Source organism: Geotrypetes seraphini, chromosome 1 (genome assembly GCF_902459505.1).
Source record: "Geotrypetes seraphini chromosome 1, aGeoSer1.1, whole genome shotgun sequence".
Taxonomy (NCBI): Eukaryota; Metazoa; Chordata; class Amphibia; order Gymnophiona; family Dermophiidae; genus Geotrypetes; species Geotrypetes seraphini.
This window is the reverse complement of record NC_047084.1, coordinates 295,119,155-295,140,273: the sequence shown is the minus strand read 5'-3', so window position 1 is coordinate 295,140,273 and position 21,119 is coordinate 295,119,155. Positions and strand designations below refer to the sequence as shown.

General features: G+C 41.7%; 1 protein-coding gene across 5 annotated transcripts in view; it reads left to right on the top strand.

The window, feature by feature from the left end:
* Positions 1 to 21,119, top strand: part of FBXO41 (F-box protein 41) — a 184,279-nt gene that overhangs the window by 94,078 nt on the left and 69,082 nt on the right. For all 5 annotated transcript variants that reach the window (XM_033953771.1, XM_033953778.1, XM_033953788.1 and 2 more), the window contains 2 exons: positions 2,081 to 2,288; positions 10,557 to 10,636. In XM_033953771.1, coding sequence (XP_033809662.1) covers positions 2,081 to 2,288; positions 10,557 to 10,636 — 288 coding nt within the window. The remainder of the gene's footprint in view (positions 1 to 2,080; positions 2,289 to 10,556; positions 10,637 to 21,119) is intronic.

The window sequence follows — 21,119 nt, the reverse complement described above, 5'->3', positions numbered from 1 at the left end:
GAGATTACATAAAAGTTTACATAAAAATTTACAGGAATAGCATAAGAGATGTCATAAGAGTTACATAAGAATTACCAAAGAGTTGTCGTTATCTTAAAGTGATAAATGTTGGGTAATAAGAATTACCAAAGAGTTGTCGAGATCTTAAGGTGGTAAGTGATGGGTAAATAAGGTGGTAAGTGGTGGGTAAATAGAGGCATTTTAGCAATAGTTGGGTAGTTAGAAGCATATTAGAGTATATTAAGGGTGTAGAGTGGGTAGGTGAGGTTTAGGTAGGAATTGGTCGTGTTAGATAGCTTGGGAGGCATTCAAGTGGTTACCGGAAAACTTTCTGGGCAACCATAAGTCTTCATACAAGGAAGGAGTTCAGAATCTGTTTGACTGATATAAGAAACTTGGCTGTCGCATTTCATTAAAAATACACTTTTTGCACTCACATCTTGACTTTTTTCCGGAAAATCTTGGTATGGTGAGTGATGAGCAAGGAGTACGTTTTCACCAGGACATTCAATTAATGGAGCGTTGCTACCAAGGTTTCTGGAATGAGAGTATGATGGCCAACTACTTTTGGATGTTTGTGCTGTGACAATCCAGACACAACTCACAAAAAAAAAAATCATACTCTTAGCATTTTTGAAGAAATATTGGCTGCTAAGTGACACGGTCCAGTATAATTATGCTATGCTGTGTGCTTATTTGACTTTGGACCGAAGATACTGCAACATTTCTTTAAGTTGATGCTGCAATTCTTAAAACCCTATATGCTAAAACGCTATAAACTAACATTAGGCATAACTTTAAAAGTTTATGTGACTGAAAAAAAACCTAACAGATCTGAAATCTACATGGAAAACTGATTTAGAAAAATGTGCTGTATTATCGGATGATTCTGGAGAAAAAAATTTTTGTTGCCTTGTGCTATTATTGATCTTAACATAGAGGTGATAAAATATTCTATTAACATTTTCTTAGGGAAAAATTCTATAAATTGGTCTTTTAGTTTAAGCGCTCTAATACCATTCACTTAGCACCAATTCTAAAAACAGTATCTTAATACCAAATTTCCTTTATAAAATACTAGCTTAAGGTTGGCATTGGTGCGTCTAAGGGCTCCTTTTACAAAGCCGTGCTAGCGGGGTTAACACGTGTGACTTTTCATCACGTGCTAACCCCCACGCTGACCAAAAACTACCGCTTGCTCAAGAGGAGGCGGTAGCGGCTAGTGCGTCCGGCGGTTTAGCGTGAGCTATTACGCGCGTTAAACCGCTAGCGTGCCTTTGTAAAAGGAGCCCTAAGTGTAGGCCTACCCTCGTGTATCATGTCAACAGCTGGCGTAGGTTGGCACACCTGTGTGTGCCAAGTGGCATGTATAATTCAATGGTCCACCCCATTATACTTAGGCACTATGGTCTTTATAGAATAGCGCCTAATGCACATGGGTGCCTAATTGTCAATTAATGGTCCCTTAGACAATTGTAAGCGGCATGTACATCTAGGCACCAGTTTGTAAGACTGTACTGTTAGTGTCCTGCTGGGCGCCTGCCTCTCTCTCTTTACTTTTGTTAAAGTATGAACTTTTTTTTTTAAATCCCTTAAACAATATCTGAACCTACTGCATTTCTTCCAATTTTACTTTTTCCGCTCCAGTCTATAATTACAAATTTTCTTGGTATTAAGTAAACATTTTAATAGGTGCCATGTTTTGATTTTTTTTAAAAAAATGTAATAAGTATGTAAAGGAGCAGAGTGAAACTGAGTATTAGGTTGCAGGGTACTCATACACATCTCAGACCTAGTCAGATATTTACTACTATAACTGTTTATCATTTCTATAGCGCTGAAAAGCATACACGGCACTGTTTGTTACCAAGGGCATCATATATCAAGAAAGAAACCAGTAGCAGTCAGGCTGGCTCATAATACTCAAATCATTCATTGCCTCTGTCGTTTCATTATACAGTAAAAGCGTGGGGAATGTACATGTCTTATTTAAGTGATTGCTCTTGAATATGGTGAGTTGTGTTAGCTGCATGTTTGCTCTTTTATCCATCTGATTCTTGCTTGTGTTGGGCATCCACAGGGAGGTCATCCAGATAGATCATTTTCTGAAGGAGACGGCAAACCGGGAAGCCAGTGCCAAGGTGCGGCTGCAGCAGTTTATCGAAGAGCTCCTGGATCGGGCAGATCGGGCCGAGAAGCAACTCCAGATCATCAGCAGCTGTGGCAGCACCCCCAATGGTAGTTTGGGGCAGTGCAGCATCCCTGGCTTTAAGATCTCCCACAGACAGGTATCTCAGCTTTTATGCACTCCATGCAGGTAGGGGTCTCCTTTCAGTTTCCTCACACACTTAAAGGAAGTGATGTACCATGGGGGTAGGGACCATCTGCCCCAGGTGCAACCCATAAGGGGTTACTCCCAGGGCTGGCATCATGGTCCATGAACTTCTTCTCCTTCTGGCAGTGGCAGCCTTCACAACTCGCTGCTCTAGCGGCATCGGGCTTTCTTCTACCAGGTCCTACCTTTGCAGAAGTAGAAAGTAAGCGGGACTAGTAGAAAGGAAGGCCCAAAGCCAGCAAGAGCAAGTTGTGAAGGATGCCGCTGACGATAATGAGAGAGATGTAACCATCCAGGGAGGTAGTAGGAAGAAATGCTACACTGATTGCGGAGGAAGGGTGGATGGGTAAGGAAGAAAGCTATTCAATTGGGGAAAAGGGAGAAGGAAGACAAGGGAAGGGAATGGAGAGGAAAAAAAATGCAGATCATAAGGAATGGAGAGAGGGGGGAAGGAAGGAGAGGAGATGCCAGAGCACTGAGGGGGAGGGAAAGGGAGAGAAGTAAGGGAAGGAGATAAGAAAGATGCCAGCGTGTGGGGTGGGGGAGGTAAGGGAAGAAGACAGAGATGCCAGACCAGGGGGAAAGGAGGGAGGGAAAAGAAGGAGAGGAAATGCCAGAGAGAGCAGGGAGAAGTGGAAAGGAAAGAGAGGGGAAGAGAGAGATGCCAGGGCATGGGGAGGGGAAAGGAAGGGAAGAGAAGGAGACAGAGATGCCAGACCGTGGGAATGGGTGGGGTGGAAGGAAGGAAAAGAAGAGAGCGAGGTGCCAGAGCATGGGGTAGGAGTTAAAGAAGGAGATAGAAAAATGGAGAGGTGTGAAGCTGAAATGAATAAAGTATAAAGGAGAGAAGGGGCACAAGATAGACATATTATGGAAGGGGCATTGAAAGAGGGAAGATGCCATATGGAAGGGGGAGAGGGCAGACACTGGATGGAAGAGAGAGAGAGGGCGGCAGTGAATGGAAGGGCAGAGAGAAGGCAGACAATGGATGAAAGGGGTAGAGAAAGAGGGCAGATTTTGGATGGAGAGAAAAGAGTGAAGAGAAGTTGAGAAAAGCAGAGCTCAGAAAAGACAAAAGGTAGAAAAAAAATGTTTTTGTTGCTTTAGAATAAAGTAGTATTGTAGCTGTATTGATAAATGTTTATAAATAGAAAGTGGAAATAAGGTAATTTTTTTATTGGACTACTAACTTTCAGAGACCAAAACCCCCTTCCTCAGGTCAGGACAGTATAGCGTAACTGCAGTATACTATACTGACCTGAGGAAGGATGTTTTGGCCTCAATTAGTCCAAATAAAATATTTTCTTATTTTCCATTTTTTTGTTTTATTTCTATTTGTTAGTATGTAAAGTGGTGATTTGTTATTTGTCAGTGTTTTTTTTTTCAAATTTACATCTGCTTTCTTTATATTTTGCGCAGTATTAGGGAACATGTCACTGTTTCTGTGGTGTTGAATTATATGCAGTCTGGCTTCATGGCAGTTCCGTATAACTTTTGAACATATTTCTATTTTTAGATTGTGATTACTTATTCCATACTGGACGAGGATGTATCTGTGTTTTGTGTATATAACAAGCATAAGGATTTTTTTTCTGTTATAATTGACTATGTAGGATCGGTCTATATTAATCTGACTTGTTTAGTTTTACAATGGGTGTATTGATGTTCTAGCGCTCACTGCAGCGTTTAAGATGCTGCCTTTTCCTAGGTGCACCCTTGTTGTGTGACTCATGGATTATTACTAAAATTACTAAAAAAAAAAAATTATATAGAGGAGGGGGGAGTTAAAAATGATTAACCTCGGATGTCAAATCTACTAGGTACGTTGCTGCTTAAAGGTCCAATATTCAGTACACAGAAGATGTATAATTTGTAACATCTGACTTAAACCTGATCAATTTATACTTAAATTCAGTGATGCTATCTGTTTATCTGTTCAATCCACTGTAATGTTTTGTATATAAAAAGCACTTATGTGGCCAGTGCCAACACCATTATGGAGCTTACAAATGCTTTTGGTTATTAACTTTCTATTGCCGTAGCCAGCGAGTATCAGAGAGCCTTTATATTGCACTTACAAAGTCAACCTGTACAGGGTTGTATCTCAAGATGAATATTTTCTGAGCTGTTTGCCATTTTCTTTTTTTTTCCTATTCTAGTGGAGCCAGAACCTTAAAAAGTGAAGATTTTTCTTCTGTTGCTAGGAAAGGGCTGCATATCAAGCTTAACATAGCTGAGCAGATTTCATAGGAAACAATGGGGGGGGAAGGGAGGAATTCTATAAATTGGGGCCAGGAAGTAGGTGCCACAGTGAGGTGCACTTAGCCCAGGGGTCTCAAAGTCCCCTCCTTGAGGGCCGCAATCCAGTCGGGTTTTCAGGATTTCCCCAATGAATATGCATGAGATCTATGTGCATGCACTGCTTTCAATGCATATTCATTGGGGAAATCCTGAAAACCCGACTGGATTGCGGCCCTCAAGGAGGGACTTTGAGATCCCTGACTTAGCCCCTCTTCTACAAAGCCGCGCGGCAACAGCCCCGAAGCCCTTTAAATCTCTATGGGCTTCTGGGCCATTACCGCGCAGCAGCCGCTAGCTCGGCTTTGTAGAAGAGGGGGTCAGTGCCAATTCTACAAAGGCTGCTCGGTGTGCCTAAGCCATTATGGACTACTAGTGCCAAGCTGCTTTGGTTTCCTGAAAGTTAGGCATCCTAAACTAAGTTCCCTCTAAGCAAAGTGTGTAAGCTACCACTCATACATTTCACTCACAAAAATATTGACCCAACCCGACTTTCAAACAAAATTAACCCACCCTTTTACAAAACCGCGCAAGAGGTTTTTAGCGCCAGCTGGGGTGCTGAATGCTCTGCGCTGCTCTGGCCGTGATAGAGTTCCAATGAGCGTCAGAGCAGCGCAGAGCATTCAGCGTGCCGGCCAGCGCTGCAAACCTTTTGTGCGGTTTTGTAAAAGGGTGGGTTAATTTTGGTTGACAGTCAGGTTGGGTCAATATTTTTGTGAGCAAAATGTATGAGCGATAGCTTGCGCACTTCGCTTAGAGGGAACGTAGGTTTGCATGCCTAACTTTCAGGAAACCAAAGCAGCTTGGCACTAGTAGTCCATAATGGCTTAGGCACACCGAGCATTTGTAGAATTGTCACTAACCACACTTCATTGTGGCACCTACCTCCTGGCCCTAATTTATAGAATTCCCCCCCTCCCCCCCCCACACACACAACACACACACACACACACACACACTTTCCTCTAAGCTGATCCAGAGTTTTCCAATTGCATTGCTGCCAGTGGGTCAATATTGTGCATTTGGTTGCTATGCACAGGCAGGATTCCTGCAGCCCTACAGAGCTTGCCTGTCCTTCACTGTTGAAAATGTAATAATGAAACAGCACTCCCCCCACCATTTGTTGTTTCATAAAATTATATTATTAGAGAGATTCCTGGCATTATTAGACGATGTTCTCCTTGTCCTAACTTCCAATAGCATTAGCTCAGGAAGCAATAGCTAGATGTTGCATAGCAAGCATCAGGAATACGAGCGATTCATTTTTGTTAACTCATGTCTGTCTCTGCAAGGATTTATCAATGGATTTAATTTCTTCATATCTCCAAGACCTCAAGTGGCCTGTGGCATTTCGCTCATTCGGTTAGGATCAAGTCTCAGTTTGTCTCCCTGACAAGACTAGTGTGTTAAGCACCAGGCCATCAAGCATGCACAGCCAAATACGATGCGTATAGACCAGTGGTCTCAAACTCAAACCCTTTGCAGGGCCACATTTTGGATTTGTAGGTACTTGGAGGGCCGCAGAAAAAATAGTTAATATCTTATTAAAGAAATGACAATTTTGCATGAGGTAAAACTCTTTATAGTTTATGAACTTCTCGCGCCCCCCCCCCCCTCCCCGAAGGCCTGCATGTTCCCCTCTCTTTGCAGTGTCCTCCATCTTCCCCCTGGCCTTCCGGTCTTAGTTTCAGCTAATTACCGCAGCCTGCAGAGACGATCACCGGTGCTGTAGCGTTCCTTGTAGGCTGCCATCGGCCTCTGCAGCACGTTCCCTCTGCCGCGATCCTGACCCTCCTCTGACGTCAGGGGCAGGATCGCGGCAGAAGGAACGTGCTGCTGAGGACGATGGCAGCCTACAACGATCGCTACAGCACTGGCAATCCTCTCTGCAGGCTGCGGTAATTATCTGAAGGTAAGAGTGGGAGGCCAGGGGGGAAGCCGGAGGACACTGCAAAGAGTGGGCAGCACTAGTACAGACTGCGGGCCGCAAAGTAGTACCTGGCGGGCCGCATGTGGCCCCCGGGCCGCGGGTTTGAGACCACTGGTATAGACCATATAGTGAAACCTCAAAATTTATGCTGGATCTAAAATCCTTCAAAAAGTCTTTTTATTATTTCATTACCCCCACCCCCTTTGTACTAAACCATGGTAAAGATTTCTACTGCGTCCAGGGGTGCTAAAAGCTCCAACGCACATAGGAATTCTATGAGCATTTAGCGCTCCGGGCCGCGGTAAAAGCTTCTACTGTGGTTTAGTAAAAAGGGGGGGGGAGAGGTAAATAAAGAAGAGGACCTCAGAAACCATTCTTACAGATAATTACTTTTCTCAATATGCTAATTTTTGGGGGAGGGGGTATATTTGCTACGCTGTCTACCGTGCTACAAATTCTCATGCTATGCCCACTACACAATATTTGCCATCCCATGTCTACCGCGCTAGGTTCTACCATGTTACATATCATACTGTCATGCGATATTAGATTAGCCACACTTATATATTTATTTATTTAATTCATTTTCTATCCCATGTTCCCCAAAGAGCGCAGAACGGGTTACAGGTTAGCATATATAATAAACGGTTAACATATTACAATTTGTCATAGTTATAGTACAAGTTTTTATCCTAACTTGACACATACTAGGAATCTAATACCAATATATATATAATATACAGTTTACAGGTACAATTTGCCATAGTTACATTTCAAGATTTTTCAATACAAGTTTTATTCTAACATGACACATACTGAGGATCTGGTACCGATATCCATTTCTTTGTAATCCTTCGAACGTGGCAGGGGAGTTAAATGAAAAGGTATGTTTTTATTGCTTTCCTAAAGTTGAGGAGACCATCAAGGGATCTGATCTCCGGGGCAGTTGATTCCAGTGGCTCGGTATGAAGTAGGAGTAGGAACACCATTTGGCGGTTTGCAGTTGAAAGGCACGACCAGGAGGCGTTTTGAGGCATATTTCATCCTGGGAGTGGAGGGACCTGTTCACACTTACTGAGGAAGCTTGGCTGTCACATAGCCAGGCATCATGTCATGCAAGGATTTGAACGCTAGCATCAGGTCCTTGAAGATACAACGTTTGGCTACGGGCAGCCAGTGACTTGACGATAGAGTCTTGTAGGGATATTTCCGTATTCACACCTGAAGGTTAGGCCTCTATGATGTCATCAAGCCTGAACCATTGTTTCAAGAATCTCTCTCTGCAAGCAACTTTCCAGCATGAATTTTGCAAGAAGTAAGAAGTACACAGCTTTGCTGTTTCTGCCTGATGCATTATGGGGATGTACCCGAATGTTGCTATTCAAGGGCATTCATCTGTGCTTTAATAATGGGACAGTGTGAATCTTGAAGAAATTATTCTGTTCTTATCTGTCTAACGGCCCTGGGTCTTCCAGCATATATGATACTTTATACAGAAAGGCTATTCATCAAGTTCTGTTTCTGGATTGGTCCGAGGAAGTCATCTGATGAGATTCAAGAAAAGAAAGGTGCTAATTAATTAATAATTAGTTAGTCTGTGATAAGGTCCGGGGAAGCTCAGATCTGCTCACAGATGTTCTATATGTAAACTTTTTCTTTCAATAATTAGACCTGTAAGTTACCTCGTGTGATTCTCTGCCTAAGAGATAGAAATTCGGACATTTAAAAACTGTTCTGAATTTAGCACAGATAAACAGAACTCATTGCTGATGATTTATAGCCTCATCAAGGATTTTCAACACGTGTAACTTTTACAACGGTATTCCTGACGTCTTTCAGCTGACAAGAAATTTTCTCTTCCACCTAATTGTGCCGGAGAGGCTAATTAAGGGTGAGCATACGGAAATTACTTTTATTAGCTTGGGAATTAGATAGGAATCAATTGTGGTAAAGGTAAAGGGTTGGAAAGTTACCTGGGTGATAATATAATCATTTGTTAATCAGGGATTATTATTATAAGGAATAGTGTGTGTGTTTAACCATTAGATTGTGACAATCATGTACTGAGTTTCATTTGTGTAATTAGATATTTTGAACAATACTTAGATTCTGCAGCTGGCTTGTGAATTATATTTTTCTATTTTCATAATAAAGATATTTCTCATTAGCCTGGGTTTTGTGTCGTATAATTAGACCTTGATATTTGAACTTGAATAAGAGGTTATGGTTTTCTCTAGACCACTTAACAGAGACGTAACGTGTTTATAATACTGCTAAGTGAACCATAAATCCTTCTACAGTCTGGGAGACAGGATCGCGGGCATGGAGGTTTTTTTTATGATTGCTGCATTTTGTACACACTAGAGATGTCGTATGTTCTTCGCCTTAAGACTGTTGAATAGGGCTCTGCAGTAGTCCATGCAGGAGAGGACTAAGGCATAGAGTAGTTGGGTGAAGTCAGACTCAGAAAAGTAAAACGATGAAGCTACCGCCTGAGAGATATGGTTGGAAAATGACAGGTTGGAGACAAGGAGCATTCCTAGGCTGCGTGCTTGATCTTTTCCAGTTAAGGTATTCGAGTCCCAGCATAGCGAGGGATGGGCATAGTTGCAGTGTTCTTTGCGGATCCAAAGGAGTTCCATTTTGGAGGCGTTTAGTTGTAATTTGTTAACGGACATCCAGTTTTTGATTTCCGTGAGGCAGTTTAGGAGTTTTGTGATCTGGGTGTCACGGTTTTCTCCAGCATCATCTACCATGTACTATGTTTGTCATGCTATGTTTGTATATATAATACTCTGTTTACCATGCTTTGCTTATATATAACACTGTTTGGCATGCTATATTTACCATACTATGCTTGTATATGTGCTATGTTTGCCATGCTATGTTGTATATATAATACAATGGTTGCCATGCTGTGTTAACCACGCTTATAATACTATGTTTGGCATGCAGTGTTTGCCATACTATGTTTTGTCATACAATGCATGTTATACTATATCTCACCTTATCACGTTTGTCAGGTTATGTTTTACCATCTCTGTCAGACAGGGTCTTGCCATGCCATGTTTGCCATCACCTGAAATATACTTTACTATGTATGTAAACTTGTAACCAGTTCTGAGCTTTCCTGGGAGAATAGGATATAAAACCAAATAAATAAATAAGACAGTGTAACTTTTAGGTGCAGTTCTTTTTATAAAACATTTTTGGATGCACTTAAAATCCACCCGACAGGGCCTGTTTCATCCTCCTTATTGGGCTTCCTCAATGATTAAACTTTTTTTTTTAAATCAAATCCTCATCGGATACAATTATTTTAGAACATTTTGATGCACATATGAAATATAAGTAAGGATATGTACCAGCAAAAAAAAGCCCATGCGGCTCATTTTCGAAACACCTTTTTCAGATCCCCTGATGAAGCTTTGGTGAAATGGGTCCTGTTGGAATCAGATAGGAAACAGGCGCTGCACAGATAAGTCAAGTTTTACCCTGCGTGTTGTAATGAAAAATCTGTATAACACAGGTTGTTTGGAGAATGAATGTAGAGGGGGGGGGGAGGTTTGCCTATGATCGATTTCAGTCTATGGTGGATGGTTATACAATAGTCACAAGTAACGGTGACAGTAATATAGCAGCCTTCACATAAGTGTCTGAGGCTTTTTACATATCATGGTTGTATGATACAGAGGCTGCGTGAATCCACAGTTGGGGTAGGTAATAGTATTAGATCCAGCATCTGTATATTTTGAGGTTTCATCAGGCTCAGCCCACGGTGAATCTTTCCTTGTAAAACTTAAAAAATAGTTTGCAAACATATCTCTACTCCTCTTTCCCCTTTGGGGGACACATATATTATAGACAAACAGTGCTGTGGAGAAAACTCATTCTCTAGATAAGCGATATTGAAATAGATAGCATTTGAGTGCTTTTCTCCTGGTACATAATGGGACAAGGTTGATCAGGTTCTCTCTTCTGTTTTTGCTTTAGAGGGAGAGACACTCTGGGCCTGGTTCTGCTGTGCACAACTCATATGCAGTCTCCAATCAGAGGTCTTCTTCCAGCACAGGGTAAGCTTTCATTGTATAGGGGGGAAACTGTCTCATTTTCTAGAGGGATCATGAAGCGTGCACTGCACTGTTTATTGTCTAAGTTATTCCACATCAGCTTATGAACCTAAAGTATGGCACCATCAGTTTCTTTTCTCACAGTGTCGCATCAAAGCTCTAATGTTCTCTGTTGACATGGCACCATGCAGATATGCAAATTTCAAATGGCTTCTGAAATATGGCCATGTATGTTTGCATGATCATTTGAAAAGGATTTCTTTCTTCCATGAGAAATGTGATTCATATCAATTGTCCAAGTGGATTGTGTTACTGGATGCAGAAATCCGGGCTGCTTGTAACCTAGCTCTTAAGGCTAGGGCATTACAATTTGATCAGAACAGAAGTTATTCAGATTTTCTGAACATAAAATGCAAGCCCATGATAGCAGTCAGTGTTCTCAGAATGCTGGTGAGTATGTCATCCCAGACCCAGCCCTTCTCCCCGACTTCCCCTCATAGGCCACGAAGGGGAGAGGCAATGTGCAATTCAGTCCGAGTCTCCTAAACAAAGTGTCTACAGAACGTACAAAGGGAATATCAAGCAGTCTCTCTCCTTCCATCAAAAACTTCATCATTTGAGGCATATCTGAATTGGAATGCATTTCCAAATTCAAAGCTTTGCATGCTTTCTCATCATTTTGTTTTTAATGCTGTACCTTGTCAGCGAAGCTCTCTTAAGTTAACTGGGTAGCTATCCCCGTGCTGAATATCACCTTTATCCAGATATTGCCAGTCTTCAGATAGCATCTTGTGGCAAGTATTTGGGTATAATTGTAAGCAGCATGACCAGTGTTTAAAGGAATCGCCATCCATAGTATTTCAACATTGCTGAGGAAATAATCCCAAATTATGATACATTATAAACCAAAAAGCACTTTTAGCCTCTGACCAGTAAGAGCTTTGAAATAGAACATAGAGGGCTTCTTTTACAAAGCTGCGCTAGTGATTTCCACACAGAAAATGCAAAGAATTGAAAGGTATTCATTGTATTTGCCACATGGGAATCACTAGCTCTGCTTGGTAAAAAGAGCCCAGAGTTGTTTCCCTGACTCAGAGTTTGACTGTAAAGGGTCCAAATGAATTTACAATGTCTTCATAAAAAGGGTCTTCAACTCCTACAAAAATGCTGGTAAAGCAATTCCAATCCAAATTCCAGAGAGACTAAGTTAAAAAATATGGACTGTCCCCTGTAAAGGAACATTTCCTAGACTTTACTAAGTGCTAGGGATGTGCATTCATTAGTACATCTTTAAAAATGTATAAATTAAAGTGTTTTATATCAAAGGTCTAATATGCATTATAAATATAAAAAAAGGCTGAAAACAGGAAAAAAATTCAAACAAGCCAAAAACAGACCAAAACATTTAGCCCTGTGCACATCTCTATGAAATGAATTTTCTTGAGAGAACAGTCCTTAAAATAGGCTTCCTGATTAGACCTTAATGCTTAATGGCCTTGCTGGAACGTATTCAATTGGAAAGCTAGTCTGGCCTTAGCATCACCAGCAGATGAATCCAGAGACAAGTGGGTTCTGTCCGTCTACCAGCCGGTGGAGATAGAGATTACTGAGTTAAATTCAGCCTTATTGGATGGCAAGTCTCCTAGTCAACCAGTATGCTCTATCTATCTCCAGGGATCAAAAGTAAACTGGGTGATGTTTTTTTCCTTACCTTCAATTTTGTGCATGTTCAGACAACTGGAGATCCACAAGGCACCTTATTATGTGTGCTGGTGACTTTATTTATAACATCTTTGCCCAGTGTACTTTTGACCACTGAGGCAGGCATACTAAACACTGTGCCGTGTCTGGTCTATATCCCTGTGGATTTATACAATAAATTTTGCTTTTATTGATCTTTCTGGCTTCTCCACATTTGGAAAGGCTATTGTCTAACCCCACTCCTTTTGTTTGTTGTCCATGATTGGAAACAGGATGCTGGGCTTGATGGACCTTCAGGCAAAAATATCCCAGGCCAGGTATGTCTCACATATAACGGGAAATGGGCCTTCCCTTATATCTCGCTTAATACTATTATTCCCATCAATCTCAGCCTTCAAAAGCCTTTCATGTACATGAGGCAATGCAGGAGTTAATTTCTGTGCAGTGGACCACGCCAGATGTAGGGCTGCATGTGGCAAAGGCTATGGCTCAGCTTTATCCTATGGCTCTAGAGGAGCAGGATAAATTCAAGCTACCTAAAGTGGGTGCTCTAGTGGCAGCAGTTACTAAGAAGACCATGCTTCCTGTGGAGGGAGGTGTGCCACTGAAGGATATTCAAGAAAGGAAGCTAGAGGCTTCCTTGAAGATGTCTTTTGAGGTGTCGGCACTTGCCTTGCAAGTGGTAGTGTGTAGCTCTTATGCAGCCAGGGCTTGTCTTAGCTGGGTTCAATAGGTCACAGATTCGTGGGTAAAGTCTAGTTCTCAGCTTCCTTCAGAGTTTCCAGACACAGAGATAGGACTAGCCTATTCGCAAATGCCCTCTATAACCTCATTAGAACTCCAGCCAAGCAGATGCTGTTGGCAGTAACTACAAAGTGTTTCTTATGGCTCCACCATTGGGCAGCTGATGCTGCTTCTAAGCAACGATTGATGAAGCTTCCTTTCAAAGGTAAGCGCTTGCTTGGTGAGGAATTGGAGAGGTTAGTGAAGGATTTTGGGGATTCCAAGGCTCAGTGCTTGCCTAGGCCAAGGGCTCCTTTTAAATCCTCTCAGGGCAGATTCCAGTTTTGAGATACCAAGCGGTAAAGACCAGGCAAACCCTCCTTTAATCCTAAGTCTAAGTTTATTCAAAAGCTGACAAGAGAGCAGTGTGCTGACAAGAGAGCAGCTTCACAGTCTGCCCGACTGATAGTGCCCCATCCATCACAATGGCAGGGTTCTGACTCACTCTGCAAACTCCTTGGGGGACAGCTATCCCAATTTTGGGGGGAGTGGACCAAGATTACCACAGATCAATGGGTCCTGGATATTATTTGCAATGGCTACAAGCTAAACTCCACCTCTCCCATCACAGATTTTTTCTTGGAGTCCCCGAGCGCTAACTTGACCAAAAGAGAGTCAGTCAAAGAGACACTAAGTACCCTAGTACTGGCTGGCTGGGCACTAAGTACCCTAGCTGGGGGCAGTTAGTCCCTTGCCTATGCAAGATTGCGGTCAGGTCTGGTACTCAATATACTATGTTGTGCCAAAGAAGGGGGGCTCCTTCCATCCGGTGCTAGACCTCAAGAAGGTTAATGAGTGTTTGAGGGTCAAGCACTTTTGCATGGAAACTGTGCAGTTCGTAATTGTGGTAGTGCAACCGGAAGAGTTTCTTATGGCTTTGGACCTCAAGGAGATGTGTTACATAATTCCAATTTGGCCTCCTCATCAACGTTTTCTACACTTTGACATTCTGGGCCTGCATTTCCAATTTTGGACCATGTCCTATGGTCTTGCCATGCCCCCCTCCCAACCCGGTATATTTTCCAAAATCATGGTGGTAGTGGCATTCCTGAGGAAAAAAGGGATTTAAGTTTATCCATACTTAGATGACTGTCTGATTCAGGCTCCCTCTGTACCGGAGAGTCAGCCAAAGCCAGGGTGTTTTCTCTCCTGAATACCTAAGGGTGCAATTTGACACCATCCAAAGCAAAGTGTTTCTCCCTGTTTCATGACAAGACAGATTAGTCTCAGGTTCACAATCTGCAATGAGCTCTTTGTCCTCAGACATAGGATTACGTCCAGGTTTTGGGGTCAGTGGTGGTGACCTTGGACATGGGCTCATTTTCACATGAGACCTCTTAAGCAATCTCTGTTGTCACAGTGATCAATGGTGTCTCAGGATTACGACAAACTGCTGTGTTGGACATGCCTGCAGCAATATGATCTGTTGGCTTCATCTTCCTATTCTGCTTCAGGACATGCCACTGGCCTCCCCAGACTGGATTCTGGTGACCACGGATGCAAGCCTAAAGGGGTGGGGAACTCATTGTCTTTAATCCAACGCACAGGGCATGTGGTCCAAATAGGAGGCACAATGGAGTTGAGAGTGGTACACGTCTCTCCTTGCCTTCCAGACCCTGGTAGAGGGCAGGGCAATTTGAGTGTTATTGGACAACATCATGATGATGGTGTATATCAACAAACAGGGAGGAACCTGCAGTGCTGTTTTGATGGCAGAAGAACACTTTCTATTGGGCTGGGTGGAGGTGCACCTTCTTCTGATCTCCGCAGCTGTTCAAGCAGATTATCTGAACAGAAATATGGTGGATCCAGGAGAATGGGAATTGTCCTTGAGGGCTTTTCAATTGGTTGTGCAGAAATAGGACATGCCAGTCATGGATTGCATGGCAATGAGTTGCAATGCCAAAGTTCCCTGGATTTTCAGCAGGCACAGAGATGTGACTTTGGAGGGCATCAATACTCTTCTTCAGCCATGGTCTCAGGATTCTCTTCTTTACATCTTTCCTCCATGGCCGATGATAAGCAGGGTTCTGCATCGGATGGTTCGACACTCTGGGCTTGTGATACTAGTTGCTCCGGACTAGCCTGGTATGCAACTCTCATCAGGCTGTGGGCGGACGAGTCATTGAGAATACCAGTGAAACAGGACATTCTGTGTCAAAGGCCAATTCAGATAGAGGAGCCCTCCTGCTTTGATATTATAGCCTGGCTATTAAAAGGTCAAAGTTCAGAAGGAAGGGCTACTCAGAGAAAGTTATAACCACTTTACTTCATGCCAAGAAGTGCTCTACTTCAACTGCGTACGCTCACATATGTTGTGTGTTTGAGGCTTGTTGTACACAGAGGGCTGTTGCCCATTTAGTGCTTCACTGTCGCACATTCTCACCTTTCTACAGGACGGACTTTCTAAGGGCCTGGCCTGCAATTCCCTATAGGGGCAGGATCTCTAATTCTTCCTTGGCCACACAGCCAGATGTGATGTGGTTTTTGAAAGGAGTCAATAAGCTGAGGCCTCCTCTGCAGAGGCCTTGTCTAGATTGGATCTTTAGTATGGTACATTGGGTTTGCAAAAGGCTGTCTTTGAACTGCTTCATAAGGCTATGCTTAAAGATCTTACAATCAAGACAGTATTTCTAGTAGCATTGGCTTCAGCCTGCAGAGTGTCACGTCAAAATCATTTTCTCCACTTTTCTGAGGCAGGGTTCCTTCCTTTCTTCCAAAAGTGATATCTTCATTTCATATCAGTCACTTTTCCTTTCATCCTTTAGGGAAGAAGACTATGGCTAGCAGTTTTGGTTGCTGCTACTCTTTGATGTATGCAGAGTTCTAATTCAGTTTCTTCAAGAAACCAATGACTTTCGGCATATGGATCATCTGTTTGTCCTTTTGTCAGGTAGCACAGATTTTTGTCAGATTTTGTCCTTTTGTCAGATAGATTCAGGAGGCCATCGTGTCCACTTATGTTCTCACAAGTAAGCAGATTTCATTGATGATTAATGCGCATTCCACCAGAGCCGTAGCAATGTTCTGGGCAGAATCCCGTTGCTTTTCTTTGGAAGAGATTTGTACAGCAGCAACATGGTCATCCATTCATTGGCTGAGTGTGGCAGCACATTCCAATGTGCAGCTTGGAGCCTTGGTGCTTTCAGAGGCTGTGGCCTCTTCCCTCCCTACTTAGTACTACTTTGCTACATCCCACTTGTCTCTGGATTCATTTGCTGCAGATGAATCCAGAGTCCCACCCTATCTGTAATTTGGAGCAGTTGCAAGAGTGTACGGTTTTTGTTAGTGTTAGTAAGCTGCCTCAGTTTCCATGCTATTTGTTGCAAATTTTGAGTTCTGAGGTGTGGGAAAGGAGTTTTGTTGGATATTTTATAATGCTTGGATATGAGCAATACTGATTGACCAGGAGACTTGCCATCCAATGAGGCAGAGTTCAGCTCGGTAGTCTCTATCTCCACCTGATGGTAGATGAACAGAACCCACTCGTTTCTGGATTCAACTGCTGCGTCTAAAATAAAGAAAATTGTCAGGTAAGACATAATTTTTCGCTATTCTTCTAAGGGATCTGAATGTTAAGGTGAAGACTAAAAATGATGCATTGTCTAATCAATGACCAGTGGAGTAAGATGAGGGACAGAGGTGCCTTCTTCCCTCTTCAGCATTCAGTTACCACCGTGGCTGCAGTGTTCTGTATGTCTGAAGTCTAGCTAAAATATTCTTAGGAATACCTAGCTATGCATATTGCAGCAGACAGATCAACTGCCTATATAATTGTTTTTAATTCCTATTGACATACATAAGAGTGAAGCTGCTTCACTACCTATAAATTATGAAATGCTTTCTAAGCAATGACTGCAACTTATATCTGCATAGTCAAGAGAAGAAAGGGTGAGAGTTAAGAAGATTCTAGTATGTCTTCCAAACTTCTGGCTTGGGGAAGGGAAGTTAAATATGTCCCTTACCAACCTACACTAAAAAGAAATTGTATCAATGTGAACACAGTCCATCACAACTCATGTAGGGGTCCTTTTACTAAGGTGCATTACCTGATTTAGCAAGTGCTAAATGCTAAGACGCCCGTAGGAATATGGGCGTCTTCAAGCTTCAAGTTTATTAAAATTTTGATAAAACGCAAATCAAGATTTCTAAGCATTTTACAATTTGTATTAAAAGGGGGAAAACAATGAACAAATGAGTACAGACTAAACAATACATCACAAACGTGAAACAATAGGAAAGTGGGGAGAATTACAATTTAAAAGTAAAGAGAACAAGAAGAGTAAACCACAATAGGGAAGCTAGGGGATAAAGATTATTAAATAACCTTGGCTGATTCCAAGTCTCTTCAACAGTTATATGCATCTCGGAAGAGATAGCACTTTAGATTTCCCTTAAATTTATCTAGATTTTTTTCCGCCCTGATATGAAGTGGCAGGGAATTCCATACTGTGGGGGTCGTAATTGGAAATGAAGTGGCCCGACGCATGCTGATGATTTTCAGGGATGGTGTATAAAGAAGATGTTGAGATGAAGATCTTAAGACTCTAGAAGGTTTATGTGGAATAAGGAGCTTGTGGATAAAGGCCGGTTCATTAGTATTTTGAGACTTGAAAGAAAGAATAGCTATTTTATATATAATTCGATGTGGAATTGGTAGCCAATGCGCACTTTTCAGTAGAGGAGTAACATGGTCAAATTTCTTCCTCTTAGTAATAATTTTTATGGCTGTATTTTGTATCAATTGTAAACGGTGAATATCTATTTGGTACATACCCTTATATAATGCATTACAGTAGTCAAGTTTGGATATAATAAGAGAGTGAATTAGAATGTTGAGGGATTGAGGGTCCAAAATGTTCACAAGAGATCTAATCGTCCTTAGTCTAATGGAACAATTCTTTATTACTGAGTTAATTTGTGTACGATAGGACAGTTTGCTATCTATAATTACTCCCAGGATTTTAATAGCGTTCACAGAGATAATTGGAGTGTCATTTATAGTGATGGGAGATGTGAGCTGTAAGTTATCTTTCCATGGAAATAGCAAACATCTTGTTTTTGATAAGCTAAGTGACAGCATATTTTTGTGAAGCCATTGACTTATTTTGTCTAATTTAGATTTTTATCTAATTTAGAATTTAATCTAATTTAGATTTAGACTAATGTTGTTGGAGCTGGAGGCATCGATAGAGTAGATGATCTGGATGTCATCTGCGTAAGCGTATGCGGTAAGACCAATAGATTGGTAGATTGGTAGAGGAGCCAAATAGATATTAAAGAGTAAAGGGGACAGTATGTATCCTTGAGGGATACTGAAATTATTTTGGATAGCATGTGCTAATCATTAGCATGTACTAAATTGGTTGGCGCACCTTAGTAAAAGGACCCCTTGTTCAAACAGCAGTAAAAAGTGGCCTTATCGCTCCCTAATTGCAGCTGATTTCCACATGTTAAAGCATTTTTACCACTGGAGTAAAATAGCCAAAATTCCTATTTTTGGTATTAATGACCACACACTAATTTTGCCATTAGCATGCGATTATTAAAACAGGTTAGCATATGTCAACCGTAGCTACATTAACCAATTAATGTCCTTCCCAAACCAAAAGATAAATTTTATTTTTTAGCATATGGGTAACACATACACATGGCAAAATTACTGCAAGATGCATCAGCATGCACTGTGGTAAGTCATTTTTTGCTGTGGAAAGCATGCGCTAGTGCTTACCGCTGCTTTGTGGAAGGGCCCGGTAGCATTATCACTAGCTAAAATGGCGCTGTTAATCTGGCCTTTTTCTAGGCAAAGCCCATGCCCATCACTTTTGGGGATGTGTTCCTATGTTCTCTAGAAGCCGCTTCACCTACTGACCATCCCAGTATGCCCCATTGAGCCTCAGTGATTGTGGTTGATCATTGCACCACTCCTTCACTCCTTCAGGGAAATACTTTTAAAACCAATAGGAAATATTTTTTCAGTCAGAGAAAAGTTAAGCTCTGAAACACATTTCTGAGAGAATGTGGTAAGAGTGGTTAATATAGCTGGTTTTAAAAAAAGGTTTGGACAAGTTCCTAGAGGAAAAGTCCATTGTCTGCTATTGAGACAAGCATGGGGGAAGCCACTGCTTGCCTTGGATTGGTAGCATGGAATGTTGCTACTATTTGAGTTTTTAGCAGGTATTTGTGACCTGGAGGATTGGCAACCATGAAGATGGGATACTGGGCTAGATGGACCATTGGTCTAACCTAGTAAGGCTTTTCATATGTTTTTAACATTTCTTGTATGCCACCCTTTCCAACTGACTCTGTAGGCCAGAACTTCCCAAATCTGTCCTGGGGATCCCACAGCCAGTTGGGTTTTCAGGATATCTACAATGAATATGCAAGAGATAAATTAGCAAACATTGGAGGTTCAATATGTATTAAATTTGTATATTCATTTTCACTGTGGATATCCTGAAAACCCATCTGGCTGTTGGGATCCCAAGGACAGGTTTGTGAAGCCCTGCTGTAGGACAGATCTTACCGCACTTGTAAGACTTGTCTCATTCAGTTACTGTATCCCTGTGTTGGTTTTGCATTTTGATCTGTGCTACTTACAGAAGACATCACCTCTTTTATTGCAATCTTTAATTTAATGTTTTGACGCCCACAGATTGATTTAAAATGAAATTAAGGACTTTTAAACCCAGTCTTAGAGATTCCAAAAATCCAGTTGAGGGTTGTTACCTAAAAAATGAAAAAGAGCCACCATTATATTTGAGACTGTGTTTCTTCCTCCAGAATTGAGAATGGTGCAAAAAAAAAAAAAAAAAATCATGGTGTATTTCTTAATAAAAGATAAAAATCGCAGGTTGTTGGAGAAGGATGGAATGAATCTTTCCTGCCTTGCTGACTCCCCTTACTTTCTCGCAAGGCAGAGTAAGCCCTTATCAGGGATCCTTCTGTATGTCTGATCTCTTAGCTTTGCCCAGTTCAGGGGTTCTCAACCCAGTCCTCAGGATACACTTAGCCAGATAGATTTCAAGATACCCAAAATGGATATGCATGAGAGAGATTTGCATAGAATAGAGGTACTGCATGCAAATTTATTTCATGCATATTTGTAGAATCTGTGGGGTTTTCACACTGTTTCTACTGTGTGCTTGAAAAGTCCCCCAGCTTCCACCAATAGGAACCTGGCTTGTGTATTCAGTAATGCCACTGGTCAGGAGCAAAGCTGTGCTTTGATGATCTCTCTTTTCCTTTTTCCTATTATAAAACAAAAGGATGGATACAACCCTAAAAGAGTCTCCAAGAATATTGCCTCATCCCTTAAAACACCCAGAGAAAACTTACTCCACTACAAGGACAAGAAAACCACAGACAGGACCCCCTTGGTAGTGAAATACAATCCAGAGCTGGAAAAACTAAGAAAAATTATATGAGAACTACAACCACTATTCCAGGAAGATGAATTACTAAAAGAAATATTCCCAGCTCCACCTGTGCTGGCCTTCTGTCAGGTACCTAATTTGAAACAAAAATTGATAAAAAAGCAAGCTCCCCACACAAACCCATGAAGAAGAGAATGGTACACATCTCTGTAGTATAACAAATCTGCAAACTGTGCAGGCACATCTCAAAGGAGCCTACGGTTACTCATACGGGAAAAACATTCAGCATAAAAGGATCCTTCACATGTTCATCATTCAGTGCAAAGAGGCATATTACATCGGCGAAGCAAGCCCAATGCTTAAGACCAGAATCAACCTACATAGATATCATATTAAGAATTACAATACCAACCAGGATGTCACCTCCGTTGGATAACACTTTAGAAAAACTGACCACTGTACCAATGATTTTATGGTGAGAATCATAAAGGGGGAGAGTGTGGTGCAGTGGTTAAAAGCTACAGCCTCAGCACCCTGGGGTTGTGGGTTCAAACCCACGCTGCACCTTGTGACCCTGGGCAAGTCACTTAATCCCCCCATTGCCCCAGGTATGTTAAATAGATTGT